The sequence below is a fragment of the Schistocerca nitens genome, chromosome 1 (assembly GCF_023898315.1).
Source record: "Schistocerca nitens isolate TAMUIC-IGC-003100 chromosome 1, iqSchNite1.1, whole genome shotgun sequence".
Lineage (NCBI taxonomy): Eukaryota > Metazoa > Arthropoda > Insecta > Orthoptera > Acrididae > Schistocerca > Schistocerca nitens.
Window position 1 is genome coordinate 556,778,762 of NC_064614.1, and position 27,404 is coordinate 556,806,165.

Here is a 27,404-nt window from a genome sequence, read left to right on the forward strand (position 1 = left end):
GGGAAGGTGAAGTATGGCACCCAATGGTCGACATGTATACAAACACTCCTGTTTCCGTCATTTTATACGCTGGCGTACACAGGCACAGAGCCGCTTAAAGGCTATCAGATGCTCTAGGGAAGGGTGCAACTTATGTCACCAGAGAGCTCGCTGATACTCTGAAATTGCCTCAGCTACTTCCGATGACCACCAAGGGACTGTCTTTCGCCAGGGGCACCCTGCAGAACAAGGGATCACATTTTCTTCTGCAGGAACGATTGTGGTGGACACCTGCTCAACCATCACATCCATGTTACCATGTAGGGGGGAGTCAATGGTGACATCAGAGGTGAAATTTGCCCAGTCCACCTTGTTTAAAGTTCATCTGGGCAGGCATCCGTGGGCATGATGTCACGGCAGTGACAGGAAGATGGGGAAGTGGTCACTACTTCACAGGTCGTCATATGCTCTCCAGTGTATAGAGCAGTCCTGGGCTGCAAATTGATAAATCAATGGCCGAGTAACTACCTCGAGCCACACTGACATGTGTGGCGGTCCCAGTATTTAAGAGGCAGAGGTCAAATTGAGACAGTAAAGTTTTGACATCTCTGCCTCAGCCAGTAAGCACAGTGTCACCCCACAAGTTATGGGCGTTAAAATCTCCCAGAAGTAGGAAAGGAAAGGTTTAGGGAGCTGATCAATCAGTGCAACTTCCTAGCAAGATGAGGCAAAAAAGACTTCCGCTTCTCTGGCTCAGAAGGGGGTATTGAAATCCCCAATGGTTGGGGGGCTGTTGTTCGTGAAGCTGGTGGTGTGGGAGCAACAGGGAGGGAATTGCTCCCCACCATCAAGGGGGCAGGTGTAGTCTCCCGGTTCGGAGGCGACAGGAATTCAAGGAACTGATGGGGTGACAACTGTTATAGCGGCGATGTATGAAGTGGTCATAGCCACATGATGTAGGCGCTCAAATTTTCTCTTAGCCTCATTTGTAGGTCAGTCAGTCCAGGGTCTTACATTCCATGATTTTCCTCTCTTTCTACAAAATCCTGCACTCTGGTGAGCAAGGTGAATGATGCTCTCTGCAGTTGACATTGATGGGAGGCTGGGCACATGGAGTACTGGTATGCGACGGACGTCCACAATCTCGACAGGTAGGACTGGAAGTACAGCGGGCAGACATATGGCCGAACTTCCAGCACTTAAAGCACCACATCAGGGGAGGGATATATGACTTGATGTCACAGCGGTCACCATCACCTTGACCTTCTCGGGCAATGTGTGACCCTCGAAGGCTAAGACGAAGGCACTGGTGGCAACCTAGTTATCCCTCGGACCCCAATGGATACGCCAGACGAAATGAACACATCACCGCTCTAAATTGGCGCGGAGCTGATCATCAGACTGCAAAAGAAGGTCCCTGTGGCATATAATACCTTGGACCATATTTAAGATCTTATGGGGCGTGATGGTAACAGAAACATCCGCCAACTTGCCACAAGTGAGTAATGTCAGTGACTGGGCAGAGGATGCTGTTTTTATCAAAACTGACCCAAAGCACATTTTGGACAAGCCCTCCACCTCCCCAAACTTGTCCTCCAAATGCTCCACAAAAAACTGAGGCTACATGGACATGAAAGATTCCCCATCAGCTCTCATATTTGATGTACCAGGGCAAATAAGCTTCACTGCCATCCTTAGTCTGGTGTTCCTCCCATGGTGTGACCAGGAAGGGGAACAACTTGGGGTCATATTTCTTAGCACTGAAGTTAGACTTTGCCCACTTACAGACTGCTGGCGGCGTACCACCAGCAAGAGATGATGTACTACACTTCATGGCATGTCATCTGCCCTGATGCCACCCACTCCGACCAGGGGCCCTCCCCACAGGTGCCATCCAGCCGCAGCAAAGGCCACCGGGCAGGATGGCCATTGCCAGGAGTCCTGATGCCCCAGGGTGACGGGCACTGCCGTGAATCCCAATGCCCCAAGGTGACGGGCATCTACTCCTTGACATACGTGGGAAGTTAATGGCGCAGGCATCAGCAGAGCATAGTGCCTGGTGGAAAACGCATCCCGGAAGGTGACTAAGGCCGAAACGTGTGAGACTCCTTTTAGTTGTCTGTTATGACAGGCAGGAAATACCGCGGGCCCATTCTAACTCCCAGTCGCATGGCACAACCAGTGGCACAGCATTGCAGGTCCACAGCTTCAAGAAAGCATGAGAAGGCAACTGTAAATCTTCAGTAAGGTAAAAGTGGTCTTGAATAACATCAAGTAACAGATCAAATGAGAAGTGAGAACTGAGTTATACATGTAATCAGAGTTTTCTTTGGAGCAAGGGACAAATGTCCATTGAAATTAATAGGAAAATGCAGCCCACATACAGGTAAAAATGTCTCGCCTTAAGAAGTTTGAGGTGGTGGTATGTGAGTACACAAAAGGCCGTGAAGACTTGCACAACACTTAGCATTCTGAGAGGTTGCATTTGTCACTGAATGACAACAACATTTCCTGCATGGATGAAATTGTGAAAGTAGATTAGTGTGTACAACTCTAGTACATTTCCCATTGGGAGGAAGTGCCGAGGCATCCTCGATGTGGTCAACGTGGTTATTCTCCATGACAACGCAAGTCCACATGTGGCAGTCATGATCGCTGACAAGCTCCAGTCATTTCACTGAGAAAGTTTGGACCACACACCATACACTCTGGATCTCAGCCCTAGTCATTTCCAAGTTTTTGGTCTGCTGCAGAAGTTCCTGCCAGGATAGTGAATGATATGCAATAAAGCAGCCAACACAGAAGTCCGATGGTTGTTCCGCTGTCAGTTGGATAAACTCTATCACAGAGGCACCTCAAATTTAGTACTGTGAGGGGACAAATATCTGAACCAGTATGGGACTCTGGAAAAATAGACTAAAGTATGTAGAACATAATGTACACTTGTAATTAGCTGTAAGTACCTCCTTTCAGTTAATAAGAAATAGTGGAAAAGACTTTCTAATTTGTCATCTTATTGGCTTCATCAATACGTAAAATGATATTGGTACGACATCTCTAACACACATTACATAAATTTTCTGCCCCTAACTTTTCTATTACTTTTCCTGAAAGTGTGGTAAGCAATACCACATTTTACGAAGCTAAAAGCAAGTTCACACCAACCAAGACTAACACATTTTCTTTTCCAATTACACAGTAACGGCAGCTCAGGACTTTTCTGGTAACTGCTTGAAAAAATTTGAAGGACTTTGGTTATTTCACACTTACCCAAGAAGGCAAAGAATAATACAAGCAATGTGAGCCCCAGCCTGGTTTTCAGTGACTGTGCTGGTTTTAATGTCTGAATGGCACATAGGACACCGCAGTCTGCAAGGTTTTGGTCCTACTGCCACAGGTCCATTAACAAACACTGTCAATTAAAAAAAAAAGGTTCTATTAGGAAATTCATTATTAAATTTTAGAACAAACAAGGAATGAGAGCAAGACAAATGCATAAAGGTTGATAATACAAGTACATTAAAATCTAACACAAAAGTTGCATTATCTACATTTTTAAACAAATTCTGGAAACAAACTTTGCAAGTTGTGCAAAAAAAGCAGTAAGGTTGTTTTTGTTATTCCATATCTGAAGTTATGTCTTGATAAATGATGCTCTGTCTTGAAATAAATGAATAAATTACCTGCTGTTGTTACTGATGTCTGCTGGGGTGCGGGAGGCTGAGGTGGTGGCATGTTCGTTTGTGGAATGGAATGTGGCTCACCACTTGGAATAACTGGGAAGAGAGAAATCCTTTATTTCAAACACAAGAATAGAACATGTAACATCAAAACATCACTCCAGGTTATTTAAGAGTTGTAACATGCATTACATTGAGAATTAGCTTTTCCCATTAGTATAGGTAACAAAAATTCCACAGTTAGCACTCTATGCAGTCTGGAATTTCTATATGAGCTCTCGTTGTCCTGGCTGCTGCAGTTCCTCTCACTAAAATGTGAGAGAACATAGTTTGTACAATTCTGTACAGTAAATTGTGTAATACCATTGATAAAAATAGGCTATGAACAGAAGTCTTATGAAATTTGTCATTAATAACCCAACCAAATTCAAAAATAACAGCAAAGTGCATAGCTACAACACGATAAGAAAGGATGATCTTTACTATTCTGGATTAAATCACACTTTGGCACAGAAAGTGGTGAACTCTGCTGCCACAAAAATCTTTGGTCATTTGTCAAATAGCATTAAAAGTCTGACAGATAGTCAACAAACATTTAAAAGCAAATTAAAAGAATTTCTGAATGACAACTTCTATTACTCAATTGACGAATTTTTAGATATGAAGTAGTAAGCGAAAAAAAAAATAAATAAATAAAAATAAAATAAAAAAAGAAAGAAAAATTAATTAATTATTTTGTGTAAAGAAAACTTATGTTAAAGTGACACGTTTCACATCATCATTACGAAAAGTTGTATTCATGATATATGGAAAAGGTTTAATGTTATGTATGTATTGTATGTATGTATGTATGTATGTATGTATGTATCTGCCCACTACTTGTATCTTAACTTCAATATTCTCAACAAACGTGAACATCTTGTCTTAGCTTGAGACTGTCAGAATACTTGCTATGCAGCAGTTTTACAGTACACGATAATGTGGGATATGTTTGTGCTACACATATAGATTGAAAGCCTAGTGGGATTACTAGTTGTCATAATATCGGAAACTCGATCTGTTAATTCCAAAATCTTCTGTAACTTCCTATTCTGATAAACACTTATTTATATCACAATTCTTCAGCAGCAGAAAAGGACAAGGCAAACACTTCAACCACCATTTCACAGTAAAGTATACCAATAATGTAGAGTATGTATATAACACATCAAATAAAAATAGTTATAAGAGCAATGAAATAAATGTGCTATCAACCCAAGCATTCCTTTTGAATATCCAATTTACATTAACAGGCATGATCTTCTGAAGGCAGTAGGTCTTTGCCTTTCGCCAATCTGAGCACCCATTCACCTACTCATTTAGAAGTGGTCTACAATCATAACTGTACTGTTGATCCACCCCTCCAGGTTAATTTTCCAAACAAAACTTGAGATTTAGTGACAGAAACTAGCCAGATTAGTCATTACCTGAACAACAGATTTCATGATTATGGTCTGACACTCGTATAGTCAGCCACATAGTGACATTGTAACTTAATAAGAAGCAGAAACAATTTCTATATACTATGTGGCAGTGAACAAAGTTACATATACACCTAATCACAAAATAATGAACAGAAACAGAAGCTCTTTATCTTCCTACAAACATGAAAGGTTTATATATAATTTTACCAATAATGGACAACATTATAAAAGAACCACTGAAGAGCACGTATAGCTCTTACAGGGATGGAATTTTACCTTCATAACAGAAAGCATATCGCCAAAGTTAAAATATGTGTTGCAAAAACAAAACTAGCCCCAGAAAAGGGGAACATAATATTGAGCATCCTGTAGGAGTGTACATAATATTCCAATGACCTAATAAAAGATTCCAAAAAAAAAAAAAACATTTGTTGGTAACAAGTGTGCTAGTCAAGGATAAAAACCTCAACATTACTAAACTTAGATCAGATGGTAATCAAACAGGTCAGTAACTGAGTCACAGCTAACAGTTTAAGCCTTTATCTTCCAAAGCCTTTTATTATGCAATTTCAAAGAAGAAAGAAAAAACAGCATTTTTACATCAGAACTAGTCATTATTAATCACAGAATAAATGAAACACTGAGTGAAGAAACACTTAAGGGTCCAGCCGAGTGACTAGTTAAAATGGATTCAACAGGTAGACAAACTTGCCAAGAAATTGAGTTTAGCATGTTCTGACTTTAGAAGTGTCTCTTGTTTGAGTTCCAGCTTATACCATCTATTTTCAATTCCTGTTATCTTACCAAATCGTTTTGTGGGAAAGTGCACCTAAAATACTTTTTCAGCAGAAACTAGCTCTGGGAATATTATGTAGACAATTCAGTTCACATCTAGCTGAGGCTTCATTTAACAATGGGAAGGCCAGGATGGAATAACAACAACATTATGGAAAGAACAGATTTCCTGCTCACCCTATAGGAGAGACGTTTAATTGCAGCTTGGCACCACTCAGTTTTAGGAAACTGAACGAGGAACACGTTTGGTGGCACAATCTCTGAGACGCTGCTTAAATTTGTGTGTACAATGGCCTGACTGGTTAATGTCAACACTAATTAATTCTGAAATGGTGCAACACATTGAATTTTTTTCTTAATTATTATTTCTCAGCACAAGCTACCCAGCAACACCCTTACAAGTTTTTCCGGATGTTTCTGACCATCCTGTATACAGCAGAACTACTGCACCATTACTTAGGGTATTTGCAGTGGGGAACACATAAAATGAAGCATATATACAGAATTAAGTCCCAGGTAATAGTGCAGCCGTGCAACAGAACAGAGCAGAGCTGTGCATCGAGCAGCTGCTGCGGTGCTGCTTCGTGTTCAGGTTTAGTGGGGCAGAGAGCAGTGCAGCAGATGGCAGGCTCGCTTCACTGCGTGGATGGCAAATGTGCAATCTGGCTGATCTGCAACCTTCCTCAAATGATTTTAAGAAACAATTTGGTAAAAATAGATCTTGCACATCTCATAGCCTTAATCATCAGCTTTTGGTGAACTGCTTATCATTGTGTTGATCATCATAGTTACTGTGCTATTACAGGATTAAGTGAACTACTGTGAGAATTACGATAAGTTTGCGTTGAAAAATAGGAGTCACTACGAATTTCTATTTGGGGCACATTAGGTCATACATTTTAATGTATGAATTGTAGCTAACATAATGAATTATTCTTTAAACTTAGAAGGATATCACCACCTATTGCCACTCTTGAGAAAATGGATCATATGTAAAGTGCTTCATCCTGAACGCATGTGCCAGTAAAAAAGCCAGAATTAAATTTGTGACCTTCCTCGTATCTCAAACAGTTTGAGATACTGAAACGAGATTTTGGCAAATGATAGTACACAATAAGAATATTTTACCACCTGAGTAACAGGCAAAACTTCCACAGCTAACCAATATTCAAGCAACCACAGATTTTTCCAATGGAATAACGTCATTTACACAGGCAATCGATAGCTGATGAAACAAGAATTGTTATAGGTTCCTAGAGAGCATTGTGGAGTCAACTACTAAAGTGTTATGGGATTACCTCCAGCCACTCCACATATGAGTGCCTTCTTCCAAATACTGTTATATAACATACAGAACTTTCCAAACGAAGTCAGTGATGTTGACGGAAAACACATTCATCTTAAATGCCCAGAAAATTCTGATCCAATGGTTTACAGTTATAGAAATTCTCATTCAATCGTACTACAAGCGGCTGCAGATCCTCAGGAGATATTCATTATAACTGATGTTGGGGGACATGGGAAGGAAAGTGAAGGTAGTACATTTTATTTTTCTAATGTGTTTAGCTTGTTGCATGAAGGGGAGCTTAATATCCTGCCAGACTGTCGACTACCAAAGACATAATTTGTGTTGCTTTTTGTATTCACTGAAGATGAGGCATATCCATAGTTGCAGCATTTTGTGAAACCTTATAGTCGATGGGTTTTAGATCCATGGAATGAATATTTTAACAAATGCTTTTCCATAACATGGTGATTAACTGAATGTCCTTTTGGAATAATGAGCATGAAGTGGAGCACATTCTGGAAGCCAATAGAAACTTCACCACAATTTGTTGATGGTATTGCGAAGTGTACACATTCCCACATCATTGTCATTGACCTACACTGACCTCTGAATGTCGATGAGCAACATACAGTAGACATCAAGAATTCTATGCAAAGCATTTATTGGAGAGGATGAAATTCTAATAGACCTTCAAATGAAACTGTCCAAAAAGAGATGGTTTGGAAAAATTTTTCTCACATAATATCCAAAATTTTCATGTGGTTCTCAGCTATTCTATTTCCAACTTTATTATCGATTCTCATTTTAAGACAATGAAAGAAATAAGAGATTAATGAAATGTATCCTGTACTTGCAGTCGTTTCTGCTGTCACCTCTTCACATAACCTGTCCTGAACGAATCAGTTGTAATGATAGTCATTTTGTTGTCTCCATAAAGGAAGCCGAGTAAAAACAACTGCTATCAAAGCTTTCACTGATGCCCTTTTTTCAACAGTACAACAAAAGAAACCCAAATGTCAGCAACAGTACTGCCTCTGCACCTGCAGCAACAGACGAATGCTGCCACTGGAGTTTCCCGAATGCAGCTAGGCTCATTTGAATACTCTGGTCACCATTCTCAGAAACAAATTTTTGATTCACTCAGCACTTGTTTGTTTTGACAGTGCTGCTCTGCTTGCTGCGCTGCTCTGGTCAAGGCACAACACTCCACTATAACTGCAGCCAAAGAAAAAGGTGCAGCCAAACTTTCAGAAACCATTTCTCACACGTAGAGGAAGAAAATACATTGTATGACCATGGACCCGGAAAAGCTTTACTTCCCTGTTAGAGCTCAGTTTCTACAACCGTACAACATTATCCACCTACTTTGAAATGAAGCCTTGTCCATGAACAGCACACTAGCACTAAGGCAAATCTTGGCTCACTGTTGAATGAATCTTAAGCAGAAGTGTATCTGCACATGAAAATCAGTTGCTGATAGTGCTGTAAATGAAATGGATAAAGCAGCTTCTCCTGTAGCACTCCCCAGACATTCACATGGTCAACATTACGTGTTGCAGCTAAATGTCTCACACTGAACCCAGCCTCCTCCAGCTGATGCGTCATCATCCTTTTATGTCCCCAACTCATCGGTAGTAGGTGTAAACATCCCACACTCCTTACAACACTGGTCAATTGCTTCAAATATTCTCCTGTCACAACATTTTTGTTCAGGAAATCTCTCCTAATACAAATATGAAACACCACAGCCATTAACATCTGATAATCCTTATAGCACATGTCCATCTGCCACCTCCACATTTGAATACCGTACTGTACTGGAAGCTAAGTCCACAATGAACACCAACCAGTTGATGCTGTGTGTTTGATACCAGTAATGCAATGAAAATAGTCACATGTCAGCACAAACAATGAAGAGAGTCACATGTCAACATTACCTTTGTTCAACTGGAACAAACAAAGCACTACAACTTACTGTACATTCTAATCAAATGTAACCAAGAGGATTATTTGAACATTTCATTTAAGGAAAGTTTCAAGTAATGCTGATACCTTCTGTTTCTGCATTTTTTTCCATGATTAATGTGGTTATGAAAAGAAGTAGAAAATGAGCTCTAACAAGGAAATGAAGTGATTATGGACCCATCTCCATATAAAACATTTTTTTATTCTATTTGCAAGGAACGCTTCCTGAATGTCTGGCCATATCTGTTTTTATACTCTGTATTTATGCACTACTGGAACTCCGTGTAGGACTCATGGTGTACAGGCGGCATGGCTACTAATCCAAAGTTCCTTGATCCTGAGTTTGATACCAGTCACAGCTTAGAATCTGAATAAACGACCATCACATATGATGATACAAGAAGTCATCCTCATTCTGCAATTGGCCAAGGTTGTCAAAACAGCAGGGAGGAGAGGCCAGGGCACCGGAAACTACTTCTAAAGGTGTAACTATCAGAAATAATCAACTGCATTAGGCTGCAGAAGGCAATTGAAACCACTATGTTGAAATCCAATTTGTGTCCACAGGGCAAACAGTCTTCTAAAAAATCTTTATCAACATTTCTTTGGAAATAACTCTGCAGACAGTGTAGTTCCTCACTTGAATTTTCAGGTGGAAAATGCCAAGAGGAAAAAACTAAAGCTAATGTTGTATGAATTGGAGCATGGAATGTTAGAAGTCTTAATGTTGTAGGAAAGAATCTAAAGAAAGATGAGCAATCCAAAGTTATAAAGTCAGGGAAATATAATGGAAAGTGGACAGGTATTTTTGGTCAGATGATTACAAGATAAATCCACAATGTCTAGGAGTGATGTACAGATGGTGGTTTCTTTATGAATAGAATGTAGGTATCAGGGTGAATCACTATGAGCAACAGAGTCACCAAATTATTATTCTGAGGACTTAAATAAATCCAACACCTATCACCGCTGTAAAGGATTGCATGCAAACTTCATGAACTGATGAAAACGAAAGAGAATATGTGAGGAAATACAGGAACTGATAAAGTACATAAAGGAGGATGAAAAGTTGATAGTCCTAGGCATTTTGAACTTTATGATAGGGAGGGAATGGAAACTGAGGTAGCTCAACAATATGGGCAGAGTGAAAAATGAGACTGGAGAAAGGCCTCTGAAGTTATGACACAGGTATCAAATGGTTGCAGTGAACTCAACCTCCCGAAATCACAGCAAAAGAAAAAATACTTGGAAAACAACAGGTTATGCAGATGTAGATATCAACTTGAACAAATCACGGTCAGTTGGTTGTTTCATGTCCCATGCATCATTTTTAAGGTCAATCATAATAATGTGCAATATATCGTTTTACATTCACGTAACACATATGCTTGTAAGTATGGCTAAAAACTGCTAAATTACAAGCTTTTTTTATCCAGATTTGAGTTGGTAATTTCTATCCGCTGCCTTTTTCAGATTACAAAAATAGAAATTATACTATGGAATAGCAGAAGTTGTCAAGGAGACGTTCATTTGGTTTCAAATTTAATTTTGTTATCTCTCAGACCTGTCTAACATTTTATATCACTGGATAAGATATCCAAAATTTTTGTTGCAGCGTAATGCATCCCTTTTTGTGCTAAAGACGACCTTACAATGGAGTAATGAACGTCAGTTTTTTTTCTAGTATTGTAATTATGCACATCATAGTTCCTTTTGAACTGTAGTGGATTACTTACAACAAACTTCATTAGAGAATAAATATAGTGTGAAGCAGTAGTCAAAATGTTTAGCTCCTTAAGCTAAGATCTAGAAGATGATCATTGGTTAGTACCAAATAATATTCTTTCAGTAGATGTTGGAGCAATGGAGACATCTTTCTTAAAGATGAGTTACTGCAGAACATGTTTCCATATAACATTATTGAATGAAAATACACAAAATATGTCGACGTAACTGATTAGACCTTCCCCCACATTTACAATGATTCAAAGTGCAAATGTGTGTCATCCACAAAACTAATTAATTCTGCTTGTTATTTATTAGACAAGAGGCAGTTTACATTTTTAAAAACAATAGTGGACTACAGACAGAGTCTTATGGAACTTCATGAGTGATTAGTGGTAAGACAAAGATTTAGAAATTAAATTCTTGAAATGAAATTCTTGATCATAAATCACACCCATACCTGAGTAGTAATAAGCAATAGGCTGAAATTCATGGTGATAAAGAAAACAAAGTATTAATAAAATAGGAACACTAAAAATTTTCGACACACTGATATGAAGTCTCAGACTTTCTCGCAATAAGTGATCAATGGCTTAGTGTCAAAGGAATGGAATGTAATAAAGAAGGAAAGCAGAGGCAAAGAAGACATGAATAACACAAAAACATTTGAGAATAAAATGTAAGACTCATAAAAATGGGGCATCAAGACAGAAGTGTCTGTTGCTGAGAAACAAAATTAACAGGCAGTGCAAAGAGGGTACACAATGAATGAGAGAAACCTGTAAATATACTGAAATAGTTATGATTAAGAAAAACTGGCACAGTGTACAGGATGATTAAATGTAACTTTTGAGAATTAAAAAGTATAGCTGTTAACCTACAAGATACAGATAGAGATTTGGATTAAATGCAGAAGAAAGGATATCCATACTGCAGCAATATGTTAAAAATTTATATGATGTATAGAAACTGTCCCTAAGTGCGACATTAGAGGAGCATATTCACATGAGTGAAATAAGTGACCCAGAAAGGCAGGTCCGAATAACAAGAAGGAAAACTGAGAGGACAGAAATTAGTTTGATTTGAGAAGGTGAAAATTTACCAGAGAAGTAATGTCGATGTTGTGCTTACTACTCGGGGCAGGCTGAAGAAAAATCAAATACCTTCAAGGTATTTGTAAACCTAGAGAAAATATTAAACAATATAAGGTGAAATAAGATATTCACATGCCTTAGAAGACTGGTGTTGAAGTGCAAGGACAGACAAATAATCAACAACCTCTGAGTGAGAGCAATAAGAATGAAGTATAAAGACAGACAAGTTCATATTAAGAAGTGTGTCAGGAAGATGGGAAATGTTATTACAACTGTTTGTTTTATTATATATTCACACAGGGAACATCCCACAATGATATAGGATTTAGCATCATAATACTCATTTTTATTCGTTTTCTTTGTAAGTCAAAAATGCAAACACCCACAGAATATGTAAGTATGCTTTTCTGAAGATAGGCCAGTTGTTCGTCTGTGATCTTGATGAAGGAACCTGAAATGATTTAGAAAAACCACAGAAACCTAAACCAAAATGGTTGGGCACAGCAAATTCCATCATGCCGAATATGAGAACAGTGTATTAACAACTGTTCTGTCTCATTTGGTAGGTCCCTATTGTGCGGAGTTATTTGAACTACAAACAATCTGCTCTAGAACCATTAAACTGGAACACTGAAAAAGCGATGACAAAAATTGACAGGAAATTCTGGAACAGGAATAAATGTGCAATGGGTGATATGCTAAGGTTTGCAGATGACAAGGCCCTTCTGGCTGGATATAAGGATGATGCAGAAAATTCTGTTGAAATGAATGGACAACATACTTAGCACAGAATATGACTTAATGATAAACAAAGCAATAACAAACTTAACTTCCAGATCTGCAAGCATCCAAAATGACATTGGCAATGTTCTACAAAGTTAATAGGCTCTGTTTCAAAACTAAATGATTCATGTTGACTGTAACATAGTTGGGAACTTGTAACAAATGGCAAGAGTAACAAATGCCATGAAGTACCGAAAATGAAACACTATTACAGAACATAATACAAATCGTCAACATAAAAGGCTTACTTACATCCCTGAGGCTGCTGCACAGGATATGGCGGCTGTGTTTGTGTTCCCACTGGGGGATATGGCATCTGTTGTCCAGCTGGTGGGTAAGGCAACTGTTGTCCTGCAGGGGGGTACGGCATCTGAGAACTTGCTGCTGGGTAAGGCGGCTGTGCCACAGCTGGTGGGTAAGACATCTGTGCCGCTGTCGGCGGGTAGGGCAACTGCTGTGGTGGGTAGGGTGCGTGTCCACCCTGACGTGCTTCAGGTACTGGAGGTGGATACACAGACATTGCTTGATCATATGATGGTGGAGGTGGGTGGCCCTGAAATTCATTGCCTTCAAACTCTGGCATTGGTGCTGATGGTGCAGAGGCTTTATTCATCTTTCTGCAAGTTGTTCTTAATCACTGAAAACAAAAAATAGATCACTTTGTGAAACCTTTTACATCCATGGCATGAGCAAGAAATTAAAAAGAATCTTCACTTTCTCTCATGACTGTGTTTCATAAATAAATCAGTAATATAAATCTGTGGAACAATTTTGAAATAGTTTTGGAATGACAATTCCAGACACGATTCTTCATATTTACCTTTCATGAATTCCCCTCTGATAATTTAACAATGTCTCAATATCTTGTTGACAGTAAGATCAGCAACAGCACTTACTACAACAAGAGGAGGCACTTACCATAAGATTCAGAAACTGTCACAACATTTGCCTATAGTGACCTACTTATACAAAGAAGGTCCTAAATCATTCATGGAGAGGTTGGATGCCATGAGAACTGCCCGGGAAAGGCAAGGATCCGAGTTAGAGTCCTAAGTCGACAGCCACGCCCATTACCATTATCAAAGATAAAATGTTTTGCAGAACAGACAACATAGCATTATGAGTTATGTATTCTAGAGTGACATTTTATGATACCTGATGGTAACTGTATGCTGAGTAGTAAATAAAATTTTTGTTGTGCAGTTAGAGATCAAAAATACAGCTGGGAGTAAAACAGTTTAAAAAATAAAACATACGGAAAGCTGTAGAAACCTGTATGTTGTCATCTTCAGTCCAAAGACTATTTTGATGCAGCTCCAAGCCAGTCTACCGTGTGTACACCTCTTCACCTCCAAATAGCTACTGCAACCTACATCCATAAGAGACCCTCTAGGAGTTTCACCATCCACAGTTTCCTACAATAGCAAACCGACAATTCATTGATGCCTCACATTGTGTCCTATCAATTGATCTGTTTTTTTAATCAAGTTGTAACATAAATTTCTTCTCTCCTCAGTTTCACTTAGTAACTCCTCATTAGTTATTAGATCTACCATCTATTCTTTGGTATTCTTGTATAGTACATTTCAAAAGCTTCTATTCTGGTCATATCTGAACAGTTTATTATCTGCATTTCACTTTCGTACAACGTTACACTCTGTACAAGCAACTTCAGGGAAGATTTCCTAACTCTTAAATTTATATTCAGTGTTGGCAAATATTTCTTTTCCAGAAATAGTTTTCTAGCTATAGCCAGTATGCATTTTACATCCTATCTAATTGGGCCATCATCCATTATTTTGCTACCCAAATAGCAAAATCCACCTACTAGTTTTAATGTCTCATTTCCTAATCTAATCCCCTCAGAATCACGCAGTTTAATTCTACAACATATTACCACCCTTGTTTTAATTTTTTTGATGTTAATCTTACAACTTCTGCTGAAGATCCTATCCATTCTGTTCAACTGATCTTCCATGTCTTTTGCAGTCTGTACCAGAATTACAATGTCATTGGTAAACCTTAAAGTTATTTCTTCTCCCCGAACTTCAATTCCCTTTCCAAATTCTCCCCAGTTTCCTTCACTGCTTGCTCAATGTACAGACTGAATACCACCAGGAAACCTATTAACATCACAATTAAATTTTCCTCTCCTTCTACTATGTGAATAATAGGCATAAGCCTCCAATACTAAAATGACATCCAGAGCTCATACAGTCTTCAGTGTTGGCACCTTCAGGAGAGACCAAGAGCTCAATGACCAACAAGATGTGCACTGTTTGTACAAGGAATGGTTTCACAGTGTCATTTGTCGATGCTGATCTGCAAACTGATATTCAATAGCAGTGATGATAATATTACAGCAATGACATTGCATAAAGAACTCCATATGTCTACAGTGTGATGCATGTGGCCTGGAGTGTAAGATCATAATGAATATTCAAACGGAATGAAAAAGCCACTATACATTCATGTCTCATCACCAGGGGTAAAATCACTAGAAGATAAAGATCTCACAAGAAAAATTTCCTATGGCTTGTCCCAGAGAAGTTCCATTCAGCATTGCTTCCAAAATCATTCTCACAATAACGTAAGTTGATGAAGTCATTGAAATATTTTTTATTCAGGAGCAGAACTATCACTAAACTAACAGAAATAGTTTATTTCTGCAGTGGCAACCTTCAACTGCTCGATCAATCTTGTCAAATAAACATGCACAGCAACAATACCATGCCTAAGGGAATAACTGATTCTGCAAATGTTCAAATTTTCAACATCATCAGTACCTCAGTAATATCTTTCTGAGAAATATATTTTAAAAAAAATTTCTCCTATTGGCAAACTGTCTTATCATTCTCAAATGACAGCTTCAATGCTTTGCGATGTAGCAATGGCATGAATGGCTTCGTATTTTTCCTGTCAATTCTGAAATAAATGAATTGCCAGCCGTTTTGTGTCAAATGTTTCTGTCAGTGTGAAACCACTGCTTGAATTTAATATTACTGTCAAGATGGCTATTTCTGAAAGCATCTGTCAAAATCAGGGCACTTTTTGCAATGATGGAGCAAGCAATCTTTTGATTCTATGCTATAGAGTTTTCCGAGTACGTATCTGTAATCTTCTTGGACTGGATTTCCATTGATCATCAGCTTAACATTCATATGTATTGTACAAACAAAAACTGAATATGTTCTAGAAAAAATGAAAGGCACATATAATGTTGGACATAATACACAAAATTCCGAAAATCTAATTTCAGACCCATTGCAGTCTTGTTAGATGTTGAATAGTTCTTTCAGGTTGCAAAGTAACTGTTGTTTCTCCTTACTGATCATCTGTCCTTGAATTCTAACAGAAATACAATCTTTGATCTCAGGACACATCCTGCTATACTCATCATATTCATAAAATTTTATAATTTGTGACTTTATTTGGTCTTAAATATTTTTTCCGTGCTCCTATTCAGGAAGTGCAAGAATTCTTGTTCCCTTCTTTAGCTTTCTGGTAATGTTCACCACATCTGCTCAGACATTAAATGTGGATGCTATTTTTCCCACTGTCCATATCTGTAGCTGTTCATCTTCATGTGCTAAACCTTACTTCCCTTTCAGCTCTTTTATCACACAATCAAAGTAAATGCAGAATTTGCACAAAGGGCTTGTACCTGGTTGCATCACTTTATCTAGATCACAGCTATCAGCAATTGCAATTTTATTACTGATGACATCCTGTGCTTCAAGGATCTTCCGTGTTGTGTGGCAACTGCTGCTAACTTTCTGAAACTTGATGGGGGAAGCAATACATATTGTCAAGCTTGCATTCACTGCTTCAGCTACTTCTATATCTTCATTATAATTTGATTCCGATATTAAGATTTCCATTAACAATTGCTTCTATTCTACTTGCTGCACTAAGCTTCTGGCCTGGCTTCACACAATTCTTCAAAGTTCTAGGCATTGGTATCATTGAGTGGCAGTTCTCCTTTGAAGAGGGTTGCAGGAAACAGTTTGTTGAGATTCATACCTTTTTAAAAATACAGCTTTGTGATATTAGCAAATTTTTGTGTCTTTCACGCCGGACAGGCAAATAAACACTTCCAATTCATCTTCATCAAATTCACTAATTGGCTTCAATCGATTTTGTCCTGACTAAAATACTTTCAAATGAAACTTCGCTGAATTACCCACTAGTCCATTTCAACATGGATCTATGGCAGAATTACTACTATACTGCATGCAAGTAAAATGCAGGCACTCACGATGATTGAGCTTGCTAAACTCGCATAAATTATCAAGCAAAATTTGAAGGGAAATGCCTGCAAACAAATAATAATCATTATTTTATTTGTAAAATCAAATGCCACAAACAGACAGGAGTGTGAAGTTTACAATTTATTTACTTTCAGCTTATATGGCCTAAAAATGAACTGATTCTTGGGTATCCATTTACATCAAATATGCACTTGTCACAACAAAATTGCCTGCCTTTGAAGATAAATGTCTTTAATGAACACGTCACCATTTGATTGTTTTAGTTTTTACTTATTAAATATTAATTATTGTTAACTTATTAAATGTTACCCCTTAAACAAAAAATACCAACGAGTGAAAACAAGCATCTAGGAGATGAACTCTGTTCTTACTATTGGAACTAGTTTAAAAACCTTGACTGACCACCAATTTGAGATATTTTAGCCCAAACATTGGTCAAATTTGATGATTAAATTTAAGACACTTAGTCTAGGTCCAGATGTCTCAGTAACTAAACAAGCTTCTAAAGCATATATTTATCAATTTTTTTGATGAAAAAAAATAAAAAAAGAAACTGTAACATAAAAATATTTTAGGCTGAAGATATCAGTAGCTGAAACTGTGTTGGCACAGTAACTTCTTTTTGTTCACTTTAAGCAACAGTAGAGGAAAATGTGTTACCTCACTGATCTTGTCCATGTTACATTTGAACTTAGCACCACCAAGTCAGTCAAATTAAAATGAGTTGTTAAATAAGTACATGAAGGAGTGCTGAGAAGTTTCTCAGACAGGCAGAAGCAAAATCATGGAGCTGTAACACAAGTGCGACAGTGCCTCATGGTCATGACCCTAAGGTCATGTGCAAGTGCATACAGTGAAAAGCACTGAGAGACAAAATCAACAGTGTGTATGCCCTAATTAGCTTTCATGTTATTAACTAAATTTTCTCATGTTGAGAAATGAGAAGGAGTGATCTGTTTTACTTGGTAAAAAGCTTCCTGTACCACAGCCGAGATTGCATATATACTTCTTGATTTTCGACAACCGGTTTCAACAGATTTTGCTGTCATCACCCACTCTTCAAAAATTCTTATTATTGTGAGATGGAACCTCATGCCAAGTTGTCATATTTAGTGGATAAAATGTAGCACATTAGACAAAGGTTTGTCAGAGAAGAAACATTTACAATAAAGTACGCTCCTTATGCACGTGGCCACTTCCATATATGTAGTGTTCACAGTTTTAAGTCACAATATACAGTAAAAGCAGATTTCTTGGGTCATCACATCCAATCCTGGTACGCTGATACCTCAAAAAAACTTCCGGGCACATTACTTGTCACTCAGTATTATCCTGGTCTTGAGTGTATAAATCAGCTACTTCGACAAGGCCATGAAATCTATTCTGTCTGAGATTTTGCCCACCACACCTAGAATAGCTTTTCATCCCCCCCCCCCTCCAAATCTCTGCAATATCCTTGTCAGACCCTATGCTCCTTCTGCACCAATCTCTCTGCCCTATGCCTCCTACCCCTGTGACCGTCCCTGCAGCAAGACTTGCCCTATGCACCCTCCTAACACTACCTATTCCAGCCCCGCCACTGGCAAAACACATACTATCATAGGGAGAGCCACCTGTGAAATGACACACATCATACACCAGCCGTTATGTAAACTCTGTTCAGCCTTTTACATCAGCATAACTAACACCCAGTTATCAGTCAGGAGGAACGGGCATAGGCAGAGGGTGTATACAGGCAACACACAATATCCTGTTGCAGAGCATGTTGTACAACATAAGAGTCATGACTTCAGTGCCCCTTCACCACATGCGCCATCTTCCACCAGACACCAGTTTCTCAGAACTCGGCGGGTGATAACTAGTATTAGAACATGTCCTTGGTTCTCACCACCCACCTGGTATTTATTTACATTAATTCCTTCCATACCAGCTTTTCTTCACTGTAACTACTCCTTTCTTCATTGCATTTTAGTTTTATAAATCTTTCATTTTCTGACTTGTCTATTTTTCACCATCCACTTCTCCTACTCTGTTACAAACAATGCACTTAGCTTTACAGTCTTATTAACTCGTGCATGGTGTTTCAGTAGTAATCTCTGTCTTGCATATTATCTTGTCTTCCACCTTTGAGCTCCCAGGTTTTCAAATCTCATCCAGTGCAGTTCCCAACAACCAGTCTTTCCTTCTAATCCCGGCCAGTAAGTCTCTCCCGACTTGGGGTTCTGGGTGATTTTTCTGAACTGTACCCCTTTCCCTAAACTACTCCAGTCCTTTTCCTTCACCCCTCTTCCTTCCCGAAAATTATACACGTGTGACTGCTGCGTGATACACAAAGACATATGCTAGTATGAAACCGGAGAATGAAAGGGAGTTTACCACGGAAATGAACATAAAAACAATCATACATTTTAAAATATGCAATACAAAATGGGAGGGAAAAAAATCTGGTGTGAAAAAGTACATTTATTACTTAAACACAAACTGACCTCTGGTATGCATCAAATTAGAAGTTTGTACTTTCTCTGTATTTCCTAATGCCTTCCAAAGATCTGTCTTCATTTACTGTTCAAATCCAACACTTTCCACTTGGATGCAAACAGTTGAGTAAAACTTGGTTAGTTTCTGCCTTATACTACTCCACTTCTGCAAAATAGTCCTGCTTTCTCCCTGGATCTTTCCACATCAGTTACAGAAGCAAGTACAAAATCCCCTGGATTTATGTTACCGTTTTCTTTATTGCATGAGGACTTTTCCTTGAATTCTTCTTCTTCGTATTCTTTTCCTTCTTTGTCTACTTGCTGCATTACACCTTTTAAATTCTGTTTTGCATGCTTATAGAATTCATATAGTGAGCTTACTATCTCTGTACGTGTCTCTGAACGTGATTTCACCAACCACTTCTTTTCAAAGTTCCTCCAACACCTTCAACTGCCTCTTTGCCATGGGAAGAGTTACAAAATTCTAGTCAACATAAATATTAGAGTCAGGCTGAAAATGTAAACGATTAGACAGTGTACAGTGTTTTTTTAATCATGCAGCACAGCCACCAGAAAATACTTTCACATGCTGAAGATTTTTTTTCCTTTGGTTCTTGAAGAAAGAATATTTGTTATGTGACAAATTGTCACTTATAATGGCATAATTGTAGGCAATACCACATTTTAACCAATCAACAGCAGGGAAAATAGTAGTTTGTTGAAGATGCTAGAGAGTACTTTGAATTTGCTCTGGGGTCACAACTGTGTCGTTTACTGTAAAATCCACTGAGCAACTGAATCATGATTAACAAATGTTTTCTTTACATATTCAAAGTGCGAAGACTTTTCTTTTCACATAACAAAGAAGTTTAAATGTTGGCAACTGCATCTGTATTTTTTCACACAATCAGATACAAGCCAGTTTGGGGATGTCCATCAATATTTTCCCACTGAGGCCATTGTATTTCAGTATGAATTACTTCATCATCGAAGATATTTTGTACAGAGTTACAGCAACATCTTTCTGACATGCACTCAAAGTTTCAGGGGTCACACGGAAGGAGGGCTACTAATTCTTGTATCCTGTGTGGAAATACTCCCTACTTCCTTTTCCTATACTATCCACCAAAAATTATATGTTAATACGGTGTCTACATACACATGTGTTACAGAATAGAGGAAACAGGCAACACAAATGATACGCAAAGCTATAAATCTTGAACTTTTTCAATCACACAGTCTGGATATTCCTTCACAAACTCTTCCCAGTCTCAAGCAAATAATCATCATTGTGCATTCATGCACCACTTTTTTCTTCCCAGTTTTGGCCTTCTTTATGCTAACTTTGCCCTTTTTATTTTGTTCTGTCCTGCTAATGTCACTATGAAAATAAAATCATAACATCTTGGATTTTCTTTCTTCATCCAGACTTTTGCCTCCCTTTTCATATTCACAAGCTTGATTCAAATTTCTTGCAATGTCTGGTACCTCATCAACAAAATGTTTCCTTGAGCTGTTTGCCAACCCTTGATCTGCTACTGCCATAGGAAACCTTTCATGGAGACACTTTGCCTGTCTTGACTAATGATTTTCACTTTTCTTTGCTCTGCTTCTGTCTTATGCTATCCTGCTCATACTGTAGTGTTAACTTCTTGCTAGAAGTCTGAAGTGCTGCTTTTTCATCCATCCTCCATAATTTAAACCTTTTGTGCTCTTTTGGTTGATATTCTGCATACTTCACTGGCCCTTGTTTAAATTTTTCCCTAAAAATGTGTGATCACTCAGCAGGTTACATTCTTAAACTGAGAAAAAGTTGAGATACCTAGAAAGCAAATAATGATACAATTGTTTAATTTACATAGTGTGTAACACTGAATTAGAAATGTTAATATAATATGGTAAACTGTTGTCACATGATCAACATAGTTTTAGTCATAAGAGTCAGCTTTTAAATTAATAAGTTCATTACTTTTGCTACAACATAAGTAACATCATGTTTTCTCTTGTGTGTGTGACAAAACATTACATTTTGATCTGATACAGTACACATGGAAAAACATACCTGACTTACTTCAAAATTTCCCTGAAAATCTTGCAACATCTGAAAAGCTAGTGTGGCAGATCATAACAATGAACAAACAAAACAGCATGTGATCAGGGTAGTCAGCCTACAAGCTGTGATCTCTCTTTACCAATCAGTTGTACAATGGCGAAATTTAATCACCTATGGACATACAATAGTTATATATATATATATATTTTTTAAAGAGTTGTTTAATTGTGAGGAGGGATCTTCTACTGTAGAAAAGTTATTGTTCAAGGTAATTTGAACTATTTTAATTTTTTTGGTATAGAGGGTTCTCTCACATAGAATGACTTATGCTCTATCTGGCTACCTTAAATTAAGTTTTTCATATGTTTCTTAAATAACTTATTCAAATGACAAGCCATGGCTAACCACCCACACTCTACTAGTTAAAAACATAATTTGTATATGTGTATCTCTGTATACATGAATTATGTTTTTCCTTATATTAAACCAATAGATCATTGCAAAAATATCCTCACATGAATCATTTGGAATACATTCTTATAACGTAATAAGGATAAAATACTGTCTTACAACCTGTACAGGAACCAGACATCAATTATACGACCAAAAGCATGAAAGGGGAGCAGTAGTTGAGACGGGAGTGAGACAGGGTTGTAGTTTTTACATCTGCCATTATTCACTCTGTATATTGAGTTTGCAGTAAAAGAAATTAAGGAGATATTTGGAAATGGGATTAACCTTCAGGGAGAGAAAAAAACAGAAACTCTGAAGTTTGCCAAAGACACTACAATTCTGGCAGAGACCATAAGGGACCTGGAAGATCAGTTGAACAGAATGGATGTCATCTTGAGATGAGAATATAAGGCGAATATCAAAAAAGGTACAACAGGAGTAATGGAATGTAGTTGAACTAAATCAGGTGATATTGAGGGATTAGACCTAAATTAGGAAATGAGACAAAGTATTAGATGTAATTTCTATTTGTGCATTAAAATAACTGACTATGGCTCATATACAGACGATATAAAATGCAAACTGGCAGTAGCAGGAAAAGTATTTTTGAGAATGAGAAAGTCATTAACACAAACATGAATTTAAGTGTTAAGAAGTATTTTCTGGAGGTATCTCAGTTGTAACTTTGTACATAAAGGATGTGGACAATAAACAGTCCCGGCAAGAGAAGAGAAACTTTTAAAAGTAGAACAACAAATAAATGGTGAAGATTAGAGGGATGGATACAGTAACTAACAGAGTTGGGACTACTGAGTCACATTCGGCAAGACAGAAATTAATGACACAACTTGGCTAAAAGAAGAGATTGGTTGATAGCACACATTCTGAGGCATCAAGGATCTGTCAATTTGGTACTGAAGCTTGGGGAAGAGGTAAAACTTTTTGGAGGGGGACACACACTTCATCTTCAGACTGATAGCAACAGGAAATCAGTTGTTACATTTTGTGTAACACTGCGTGCTCTGTATTATGATATGTACAGTTTGTAGACTATTATACATTCTGATATACCTTCTTTAAGTTTGAATGCATAATGCCTCATTTCACATCTCAAGTACATATTGGTACAAAATGTTATTTACAGAATCATTGAAATCACAATCAAAGTTACACTTTTAAAGAGGATTCATTTAAAACTTTCATCACAGAAGTTTATGTTCCATCTGCCCCCTCCCCCCCCCCTTTCCCTCTTCAAACGTTTCATTCAACATACTACTGAGGAGTTTCACTGGTCTGTAAAGCCAGTGTTGCAGCATTTAATTTTGCTAAAACCATCACAGTTTACAACTGGTAGCTATTGAAATAATACTCTGCAATATGGATATCAAGACAAACTGCTAACATATTCCACACATAAAAAGAGATATGTATCAAAACACGCTGATCTTTGCGTAACAAGAAATTCACAGTGTTGGGGCGAGGCCCTTAACAATATCGTTTCGGCTCTTTTTTTAAGGTGGCTTCTGCAGTTAGTGAAATAATAAGGCACTTGGGAATGTATTGAAAGTTACCTCCAGACTCGGCATTTTTTCTATATTTTACATAAATAAATGAGGATAGCATACAGGCTTGGTACTCATAACATTAGTCCTCTCCATGACATGTGGCAAAACCTTATATGAATAAAGAAATTAAGACTTTTACGAAACTTCTGACTGTGGTGGTCGTCACTCAACGCTGAGAGATTGGCATCATACCAAGATATTCAATAATGCACTATTTGCACTTTTATTTATTTACTGCTAAATATAATGGGCTGTAATACGCAAAAACGAATTTTGCGACGAAGCTAGGTTTCATTAGAATGCGTATTCAAACATGCTGTCTTTTTAACGTAATATGCTTATTTCCGGAGCTTTTCATTTATCTGTAGGTGTCCATAATATAAATTTACAGATTCAATTAAAATAATTTCCCGTACCTACAAAATCTTGACAATACGTCTGAACCATCTACCATTCAATTAATGCTATATGTGTAGAAGTTCTTTCATCAACTCAGAAAAGCATACCTTCAGCTGCCTGGAAACCTAATTCCTGTACAAAACTCCTTCTTCTACCCGGCTACTACCGACCAACAATCAACCAAACTTATAAGACACCACCCGTCAATAGCTTTTTCACGGCACTACACACCTCTGTTCTCTGACACACAACACAACGCTTCCTACCGTCACAACTCTATCACTACGTGCTTTTGCTTGTTGCCAACCTTGCCGTAGCGTTGGCATACATGTACACAACGACAGGAAGAGATAAAGCGCGAGTGTTGAATTAAACTTCCCATGTGACTCTTTTGCTCTGCTATTAGTGGAAAAACATATCATCGTTGTGTAATTTAATCGTAGTTTCTCTTCCACGTAAAATTCGATCATTTCCTTTAGAGAATATTAAACCTTTTGGTTTGTATTCTCTGTCAGTAATTGGTAAAACTTTAAGCCACCATTATTTTCATCTATGGTCGAAGATCCGTAGCGTAAAATTTCGATTTTTTAAAAAACATTGTCGTAAACTTCGTGATGTCATATCTACAAAAGTGGTATCATAATGCGTACGTAAGCACATTAACTCTTCGGAGCTTCTTGAAGGCTAGCCGTACGACAAACACTCGTACGTGTTCTTGAAATTTAGCCGTAATGTGGAACATAAATTCTGACGTCACAGGAAGGAAAGAACTTTATTTAACGCACAATGAAGAATGCAATTGAAGACATGTACAGAAAAACGGGCTAACCTTCAAATGTAAAAACTAGAGAAAAGTGTTGCCATCTGTTGCTGGGTACGGGAACTATCAAAATTGACCTGTTCGTGTCATCCCAAAATACGGTACCACATTAGGATATTTAGGGATAGAACCAATGCCAATTTTGATAGTTCCCGCACCCAGCAACAGATGACAACACTTACATCTAAGCTTTTACGTTTAAGTGTTAGTCTGTTTTCCCGCGCATGTCTTCAATTAATCTCGTATGGACATCAATATTTTTAGCAACGGAGAAGTGAAAAGCAATATGCGAATTGTCTCTAAGGACAACAGTCACGGAAAGTCATATTAATCAAGGAACGCTAAACCAACGTAAATACAGCGCCTCGCGTGAACTCTCTGACACTTGTCGTATGTACGTGAGCTGACAGCAACTAACAATTTAGTCGCTAAAACAGTCTCCTCCAGGAAAATGGAGCGTCGTCGAAGCAGTGCGCTGGAAAATGGACCCGACGCGTCTGGAAAATGGAGCGTCGTCCAAGCAGTGCGCTGGAAAATGGACCCGACGCGTCTGTCTTGTCGTAAGGCTGCTTGCGATTGCTGATGGCATAGCTGGTGTTGACGCCGGTGCTCGGGCGGATGTTGCCGTAAATGGGTGCCATGGTACGCAGTACAGCAGTAGGTTCTTCTGGGAATACGTATGAAGGCTTCACTCAGTCCAGCGAGATGGTACAGGACCTGCTCTTGACAAGGACATTGTGGTTCTTTCGTCTCTGCCTGTTACGAGGTGAGGGGCTGTATGTGGAAGTGTCAGCTCTGATTTCACTCCACTCGCACGTAACATGTCAATGCGTGCATGATTGTAGCTCGCGGTGCGCAAAGGTGGGCTAAACGCCACGCCTCGATGCTTGATGAGGTCGGATTTGAATGATTTGTTCCCTGAGGCGAAACATGAAATTTGCCTGGTAGGAGTTATTAATGTGGACTGCCTGTGGATCAATAAATTCGCCTGGCAATTGAAGTGTTTCTCCATTAACCAGTTCAGCTGGTGAAGAGTCCAGGTCCAGTTTGTATGTCTTCTCAGACAAAACAACACCAATGGTAACGCTGTTGTCCAGTCTGAATTATGACACCTCAGTCTGGCCTTCAGAGAACGGTGCCAGCATTCTATAATCTCGGTACTTCCTGGGTTTTATGGTATATAGCTTTGTTAACCTGCACAAACAGTTCAGATTCAAATGGACATCCCTTGTCCATCGCGACAAGCAGTGGACAGCCAAAAGCGGCCGTTCACATAGATAAAATGCGGAAGTTGAAGCCTCTCCTGAAATGTTATCGACTAGCACTGCTTCCGGCCATCTAGTGAAGTGGTTGATCATTGTCAATATCTAGTATTGGCCATTGGACGGGGAGAAGGGTCTACCACATCGATATAGACGTGTGCAAAACAAGTAGTCGTGTCCGCAAGTCACCTATCGGTGCATGCACGTGGCGGTTAATTTTGCTACGTTGACACTGATGCTCGCTCTTGTTCATTCCCAGCAGTCTTTAGGGCTGCCAGGCCACACATGGAGTCTGTGTGAGTTCTTGATCGGGTTCCATGTCACAGTATAGCTTGACATCAGCTCCAGGCACATTGATAATTGGGGGTCTAATGCTGAAAATGAACTGTGTAGTTCTTGGTCGGTCCATTGTTCTTCTGCAAGTAGTGAAGTCGATTAGCTATGACTATGAGATGCTGTTAACACGGGAAAGGTAGTCAGCTACAGCGTTTTCGATCCCAGAAATGTGCCTAAAATTCACACTCAACTGGGCTATGTGTATCAGCTGACTGTGATGTCAATGTGAACAGTCGATGTTGTTTTGGCGTAAGGCAGATAGGTGGAAACAATACATTGAAAGCCTCTATGAGGGTGAAGATTTCTCTGATGTGATAGAAGAAGAAACAGGAGTCGATTTAGAAGAGATAGGGGATCCAGTATTAGAATCGGAATTTAAAAGGGCTTTGGAGGACTTACGGTCAAATAAGGCAGAAGGAATAGATAACATTCCATCAGAATTTCTAAAATAATTGGGGGAAGTGGCAACAAAACGACTATTCACGTTGGTGTGTAGAATATATGAGTCTGGCGACATACCATCTGACTTTCGGAGAAGCATCATCCACACAATTCCGAAGACGGCAAGAGCTGACAAGTGCGAGAATTATCGCACAATCAGCTTAACAGCTCATGCATCGAAACTGCTTACAAGAATAATATACAGAAGAATGGAAAAGAAAATTGAGAATGCGCTAGGTGACGATCAGTTTGGCTTTAGGAAAAGTAAAGGGACGAGAGAGGCAATTCTGATGTTAATGGAAGCAAGGCTAAAGAAAAATCAAGACACTTTCATAGGATTTGTCGACCTGGAAAAAGCGTTCGACAATGTAAAATGGTGCAAGCTATTCGAGATTCTGAAAAAAGTGGGGGTAAGCTATAGGGAGAGACGGGTCATATACAATACGAGGTGCGGCTAGAAAAAAACCGGACTGATGCTGGAAAAAACATTTATTTACAATTATTTACAATTTCATGTTATCTCCTTCAATGTACTCTCCTCCTCGGTCTCTACAC

General features: G+C 38.6%; 1 protein-coding gene across 1 annotated transcript in view; it reads right to left on the reverse strand.

Moving 5' to 3' along the window:
- The window catches only part of LOC126254514 (lipopolysaccharide-induced tumor necrosis factor-alpha factor homolog), a 37,822-nt gene extending 13,547 nt beyond the window's left edge, over positions 1–24,275 (reverse strand). Inside the window, exons 1-4 of the mRNA XM_049955317.1 lie at positions 24,098–24,275; positions 13,025–13,409; positions 3,663–3,755; positions 3,250–3,391 (exon numbers count right to left, since the gene is read on the reverse strand). Coding sequence (XP_049811274.1) covers positions 3,250–3,391; positions 3,663–3,755; positions 13,025–13,385 — 596 coding nt within the window. The 5' untranslated portion in view covers positions 13,386–13,409; positions 24,098–24,275. The remainder of the gene's footprint in view (positions 1–3,249; positions 3,392–3,662; positions 3,756–13,024; positions 13,410–24,097) is intronic.
- Positions 24,276–27,404: the final 3,129 nt, after the last annotated feature.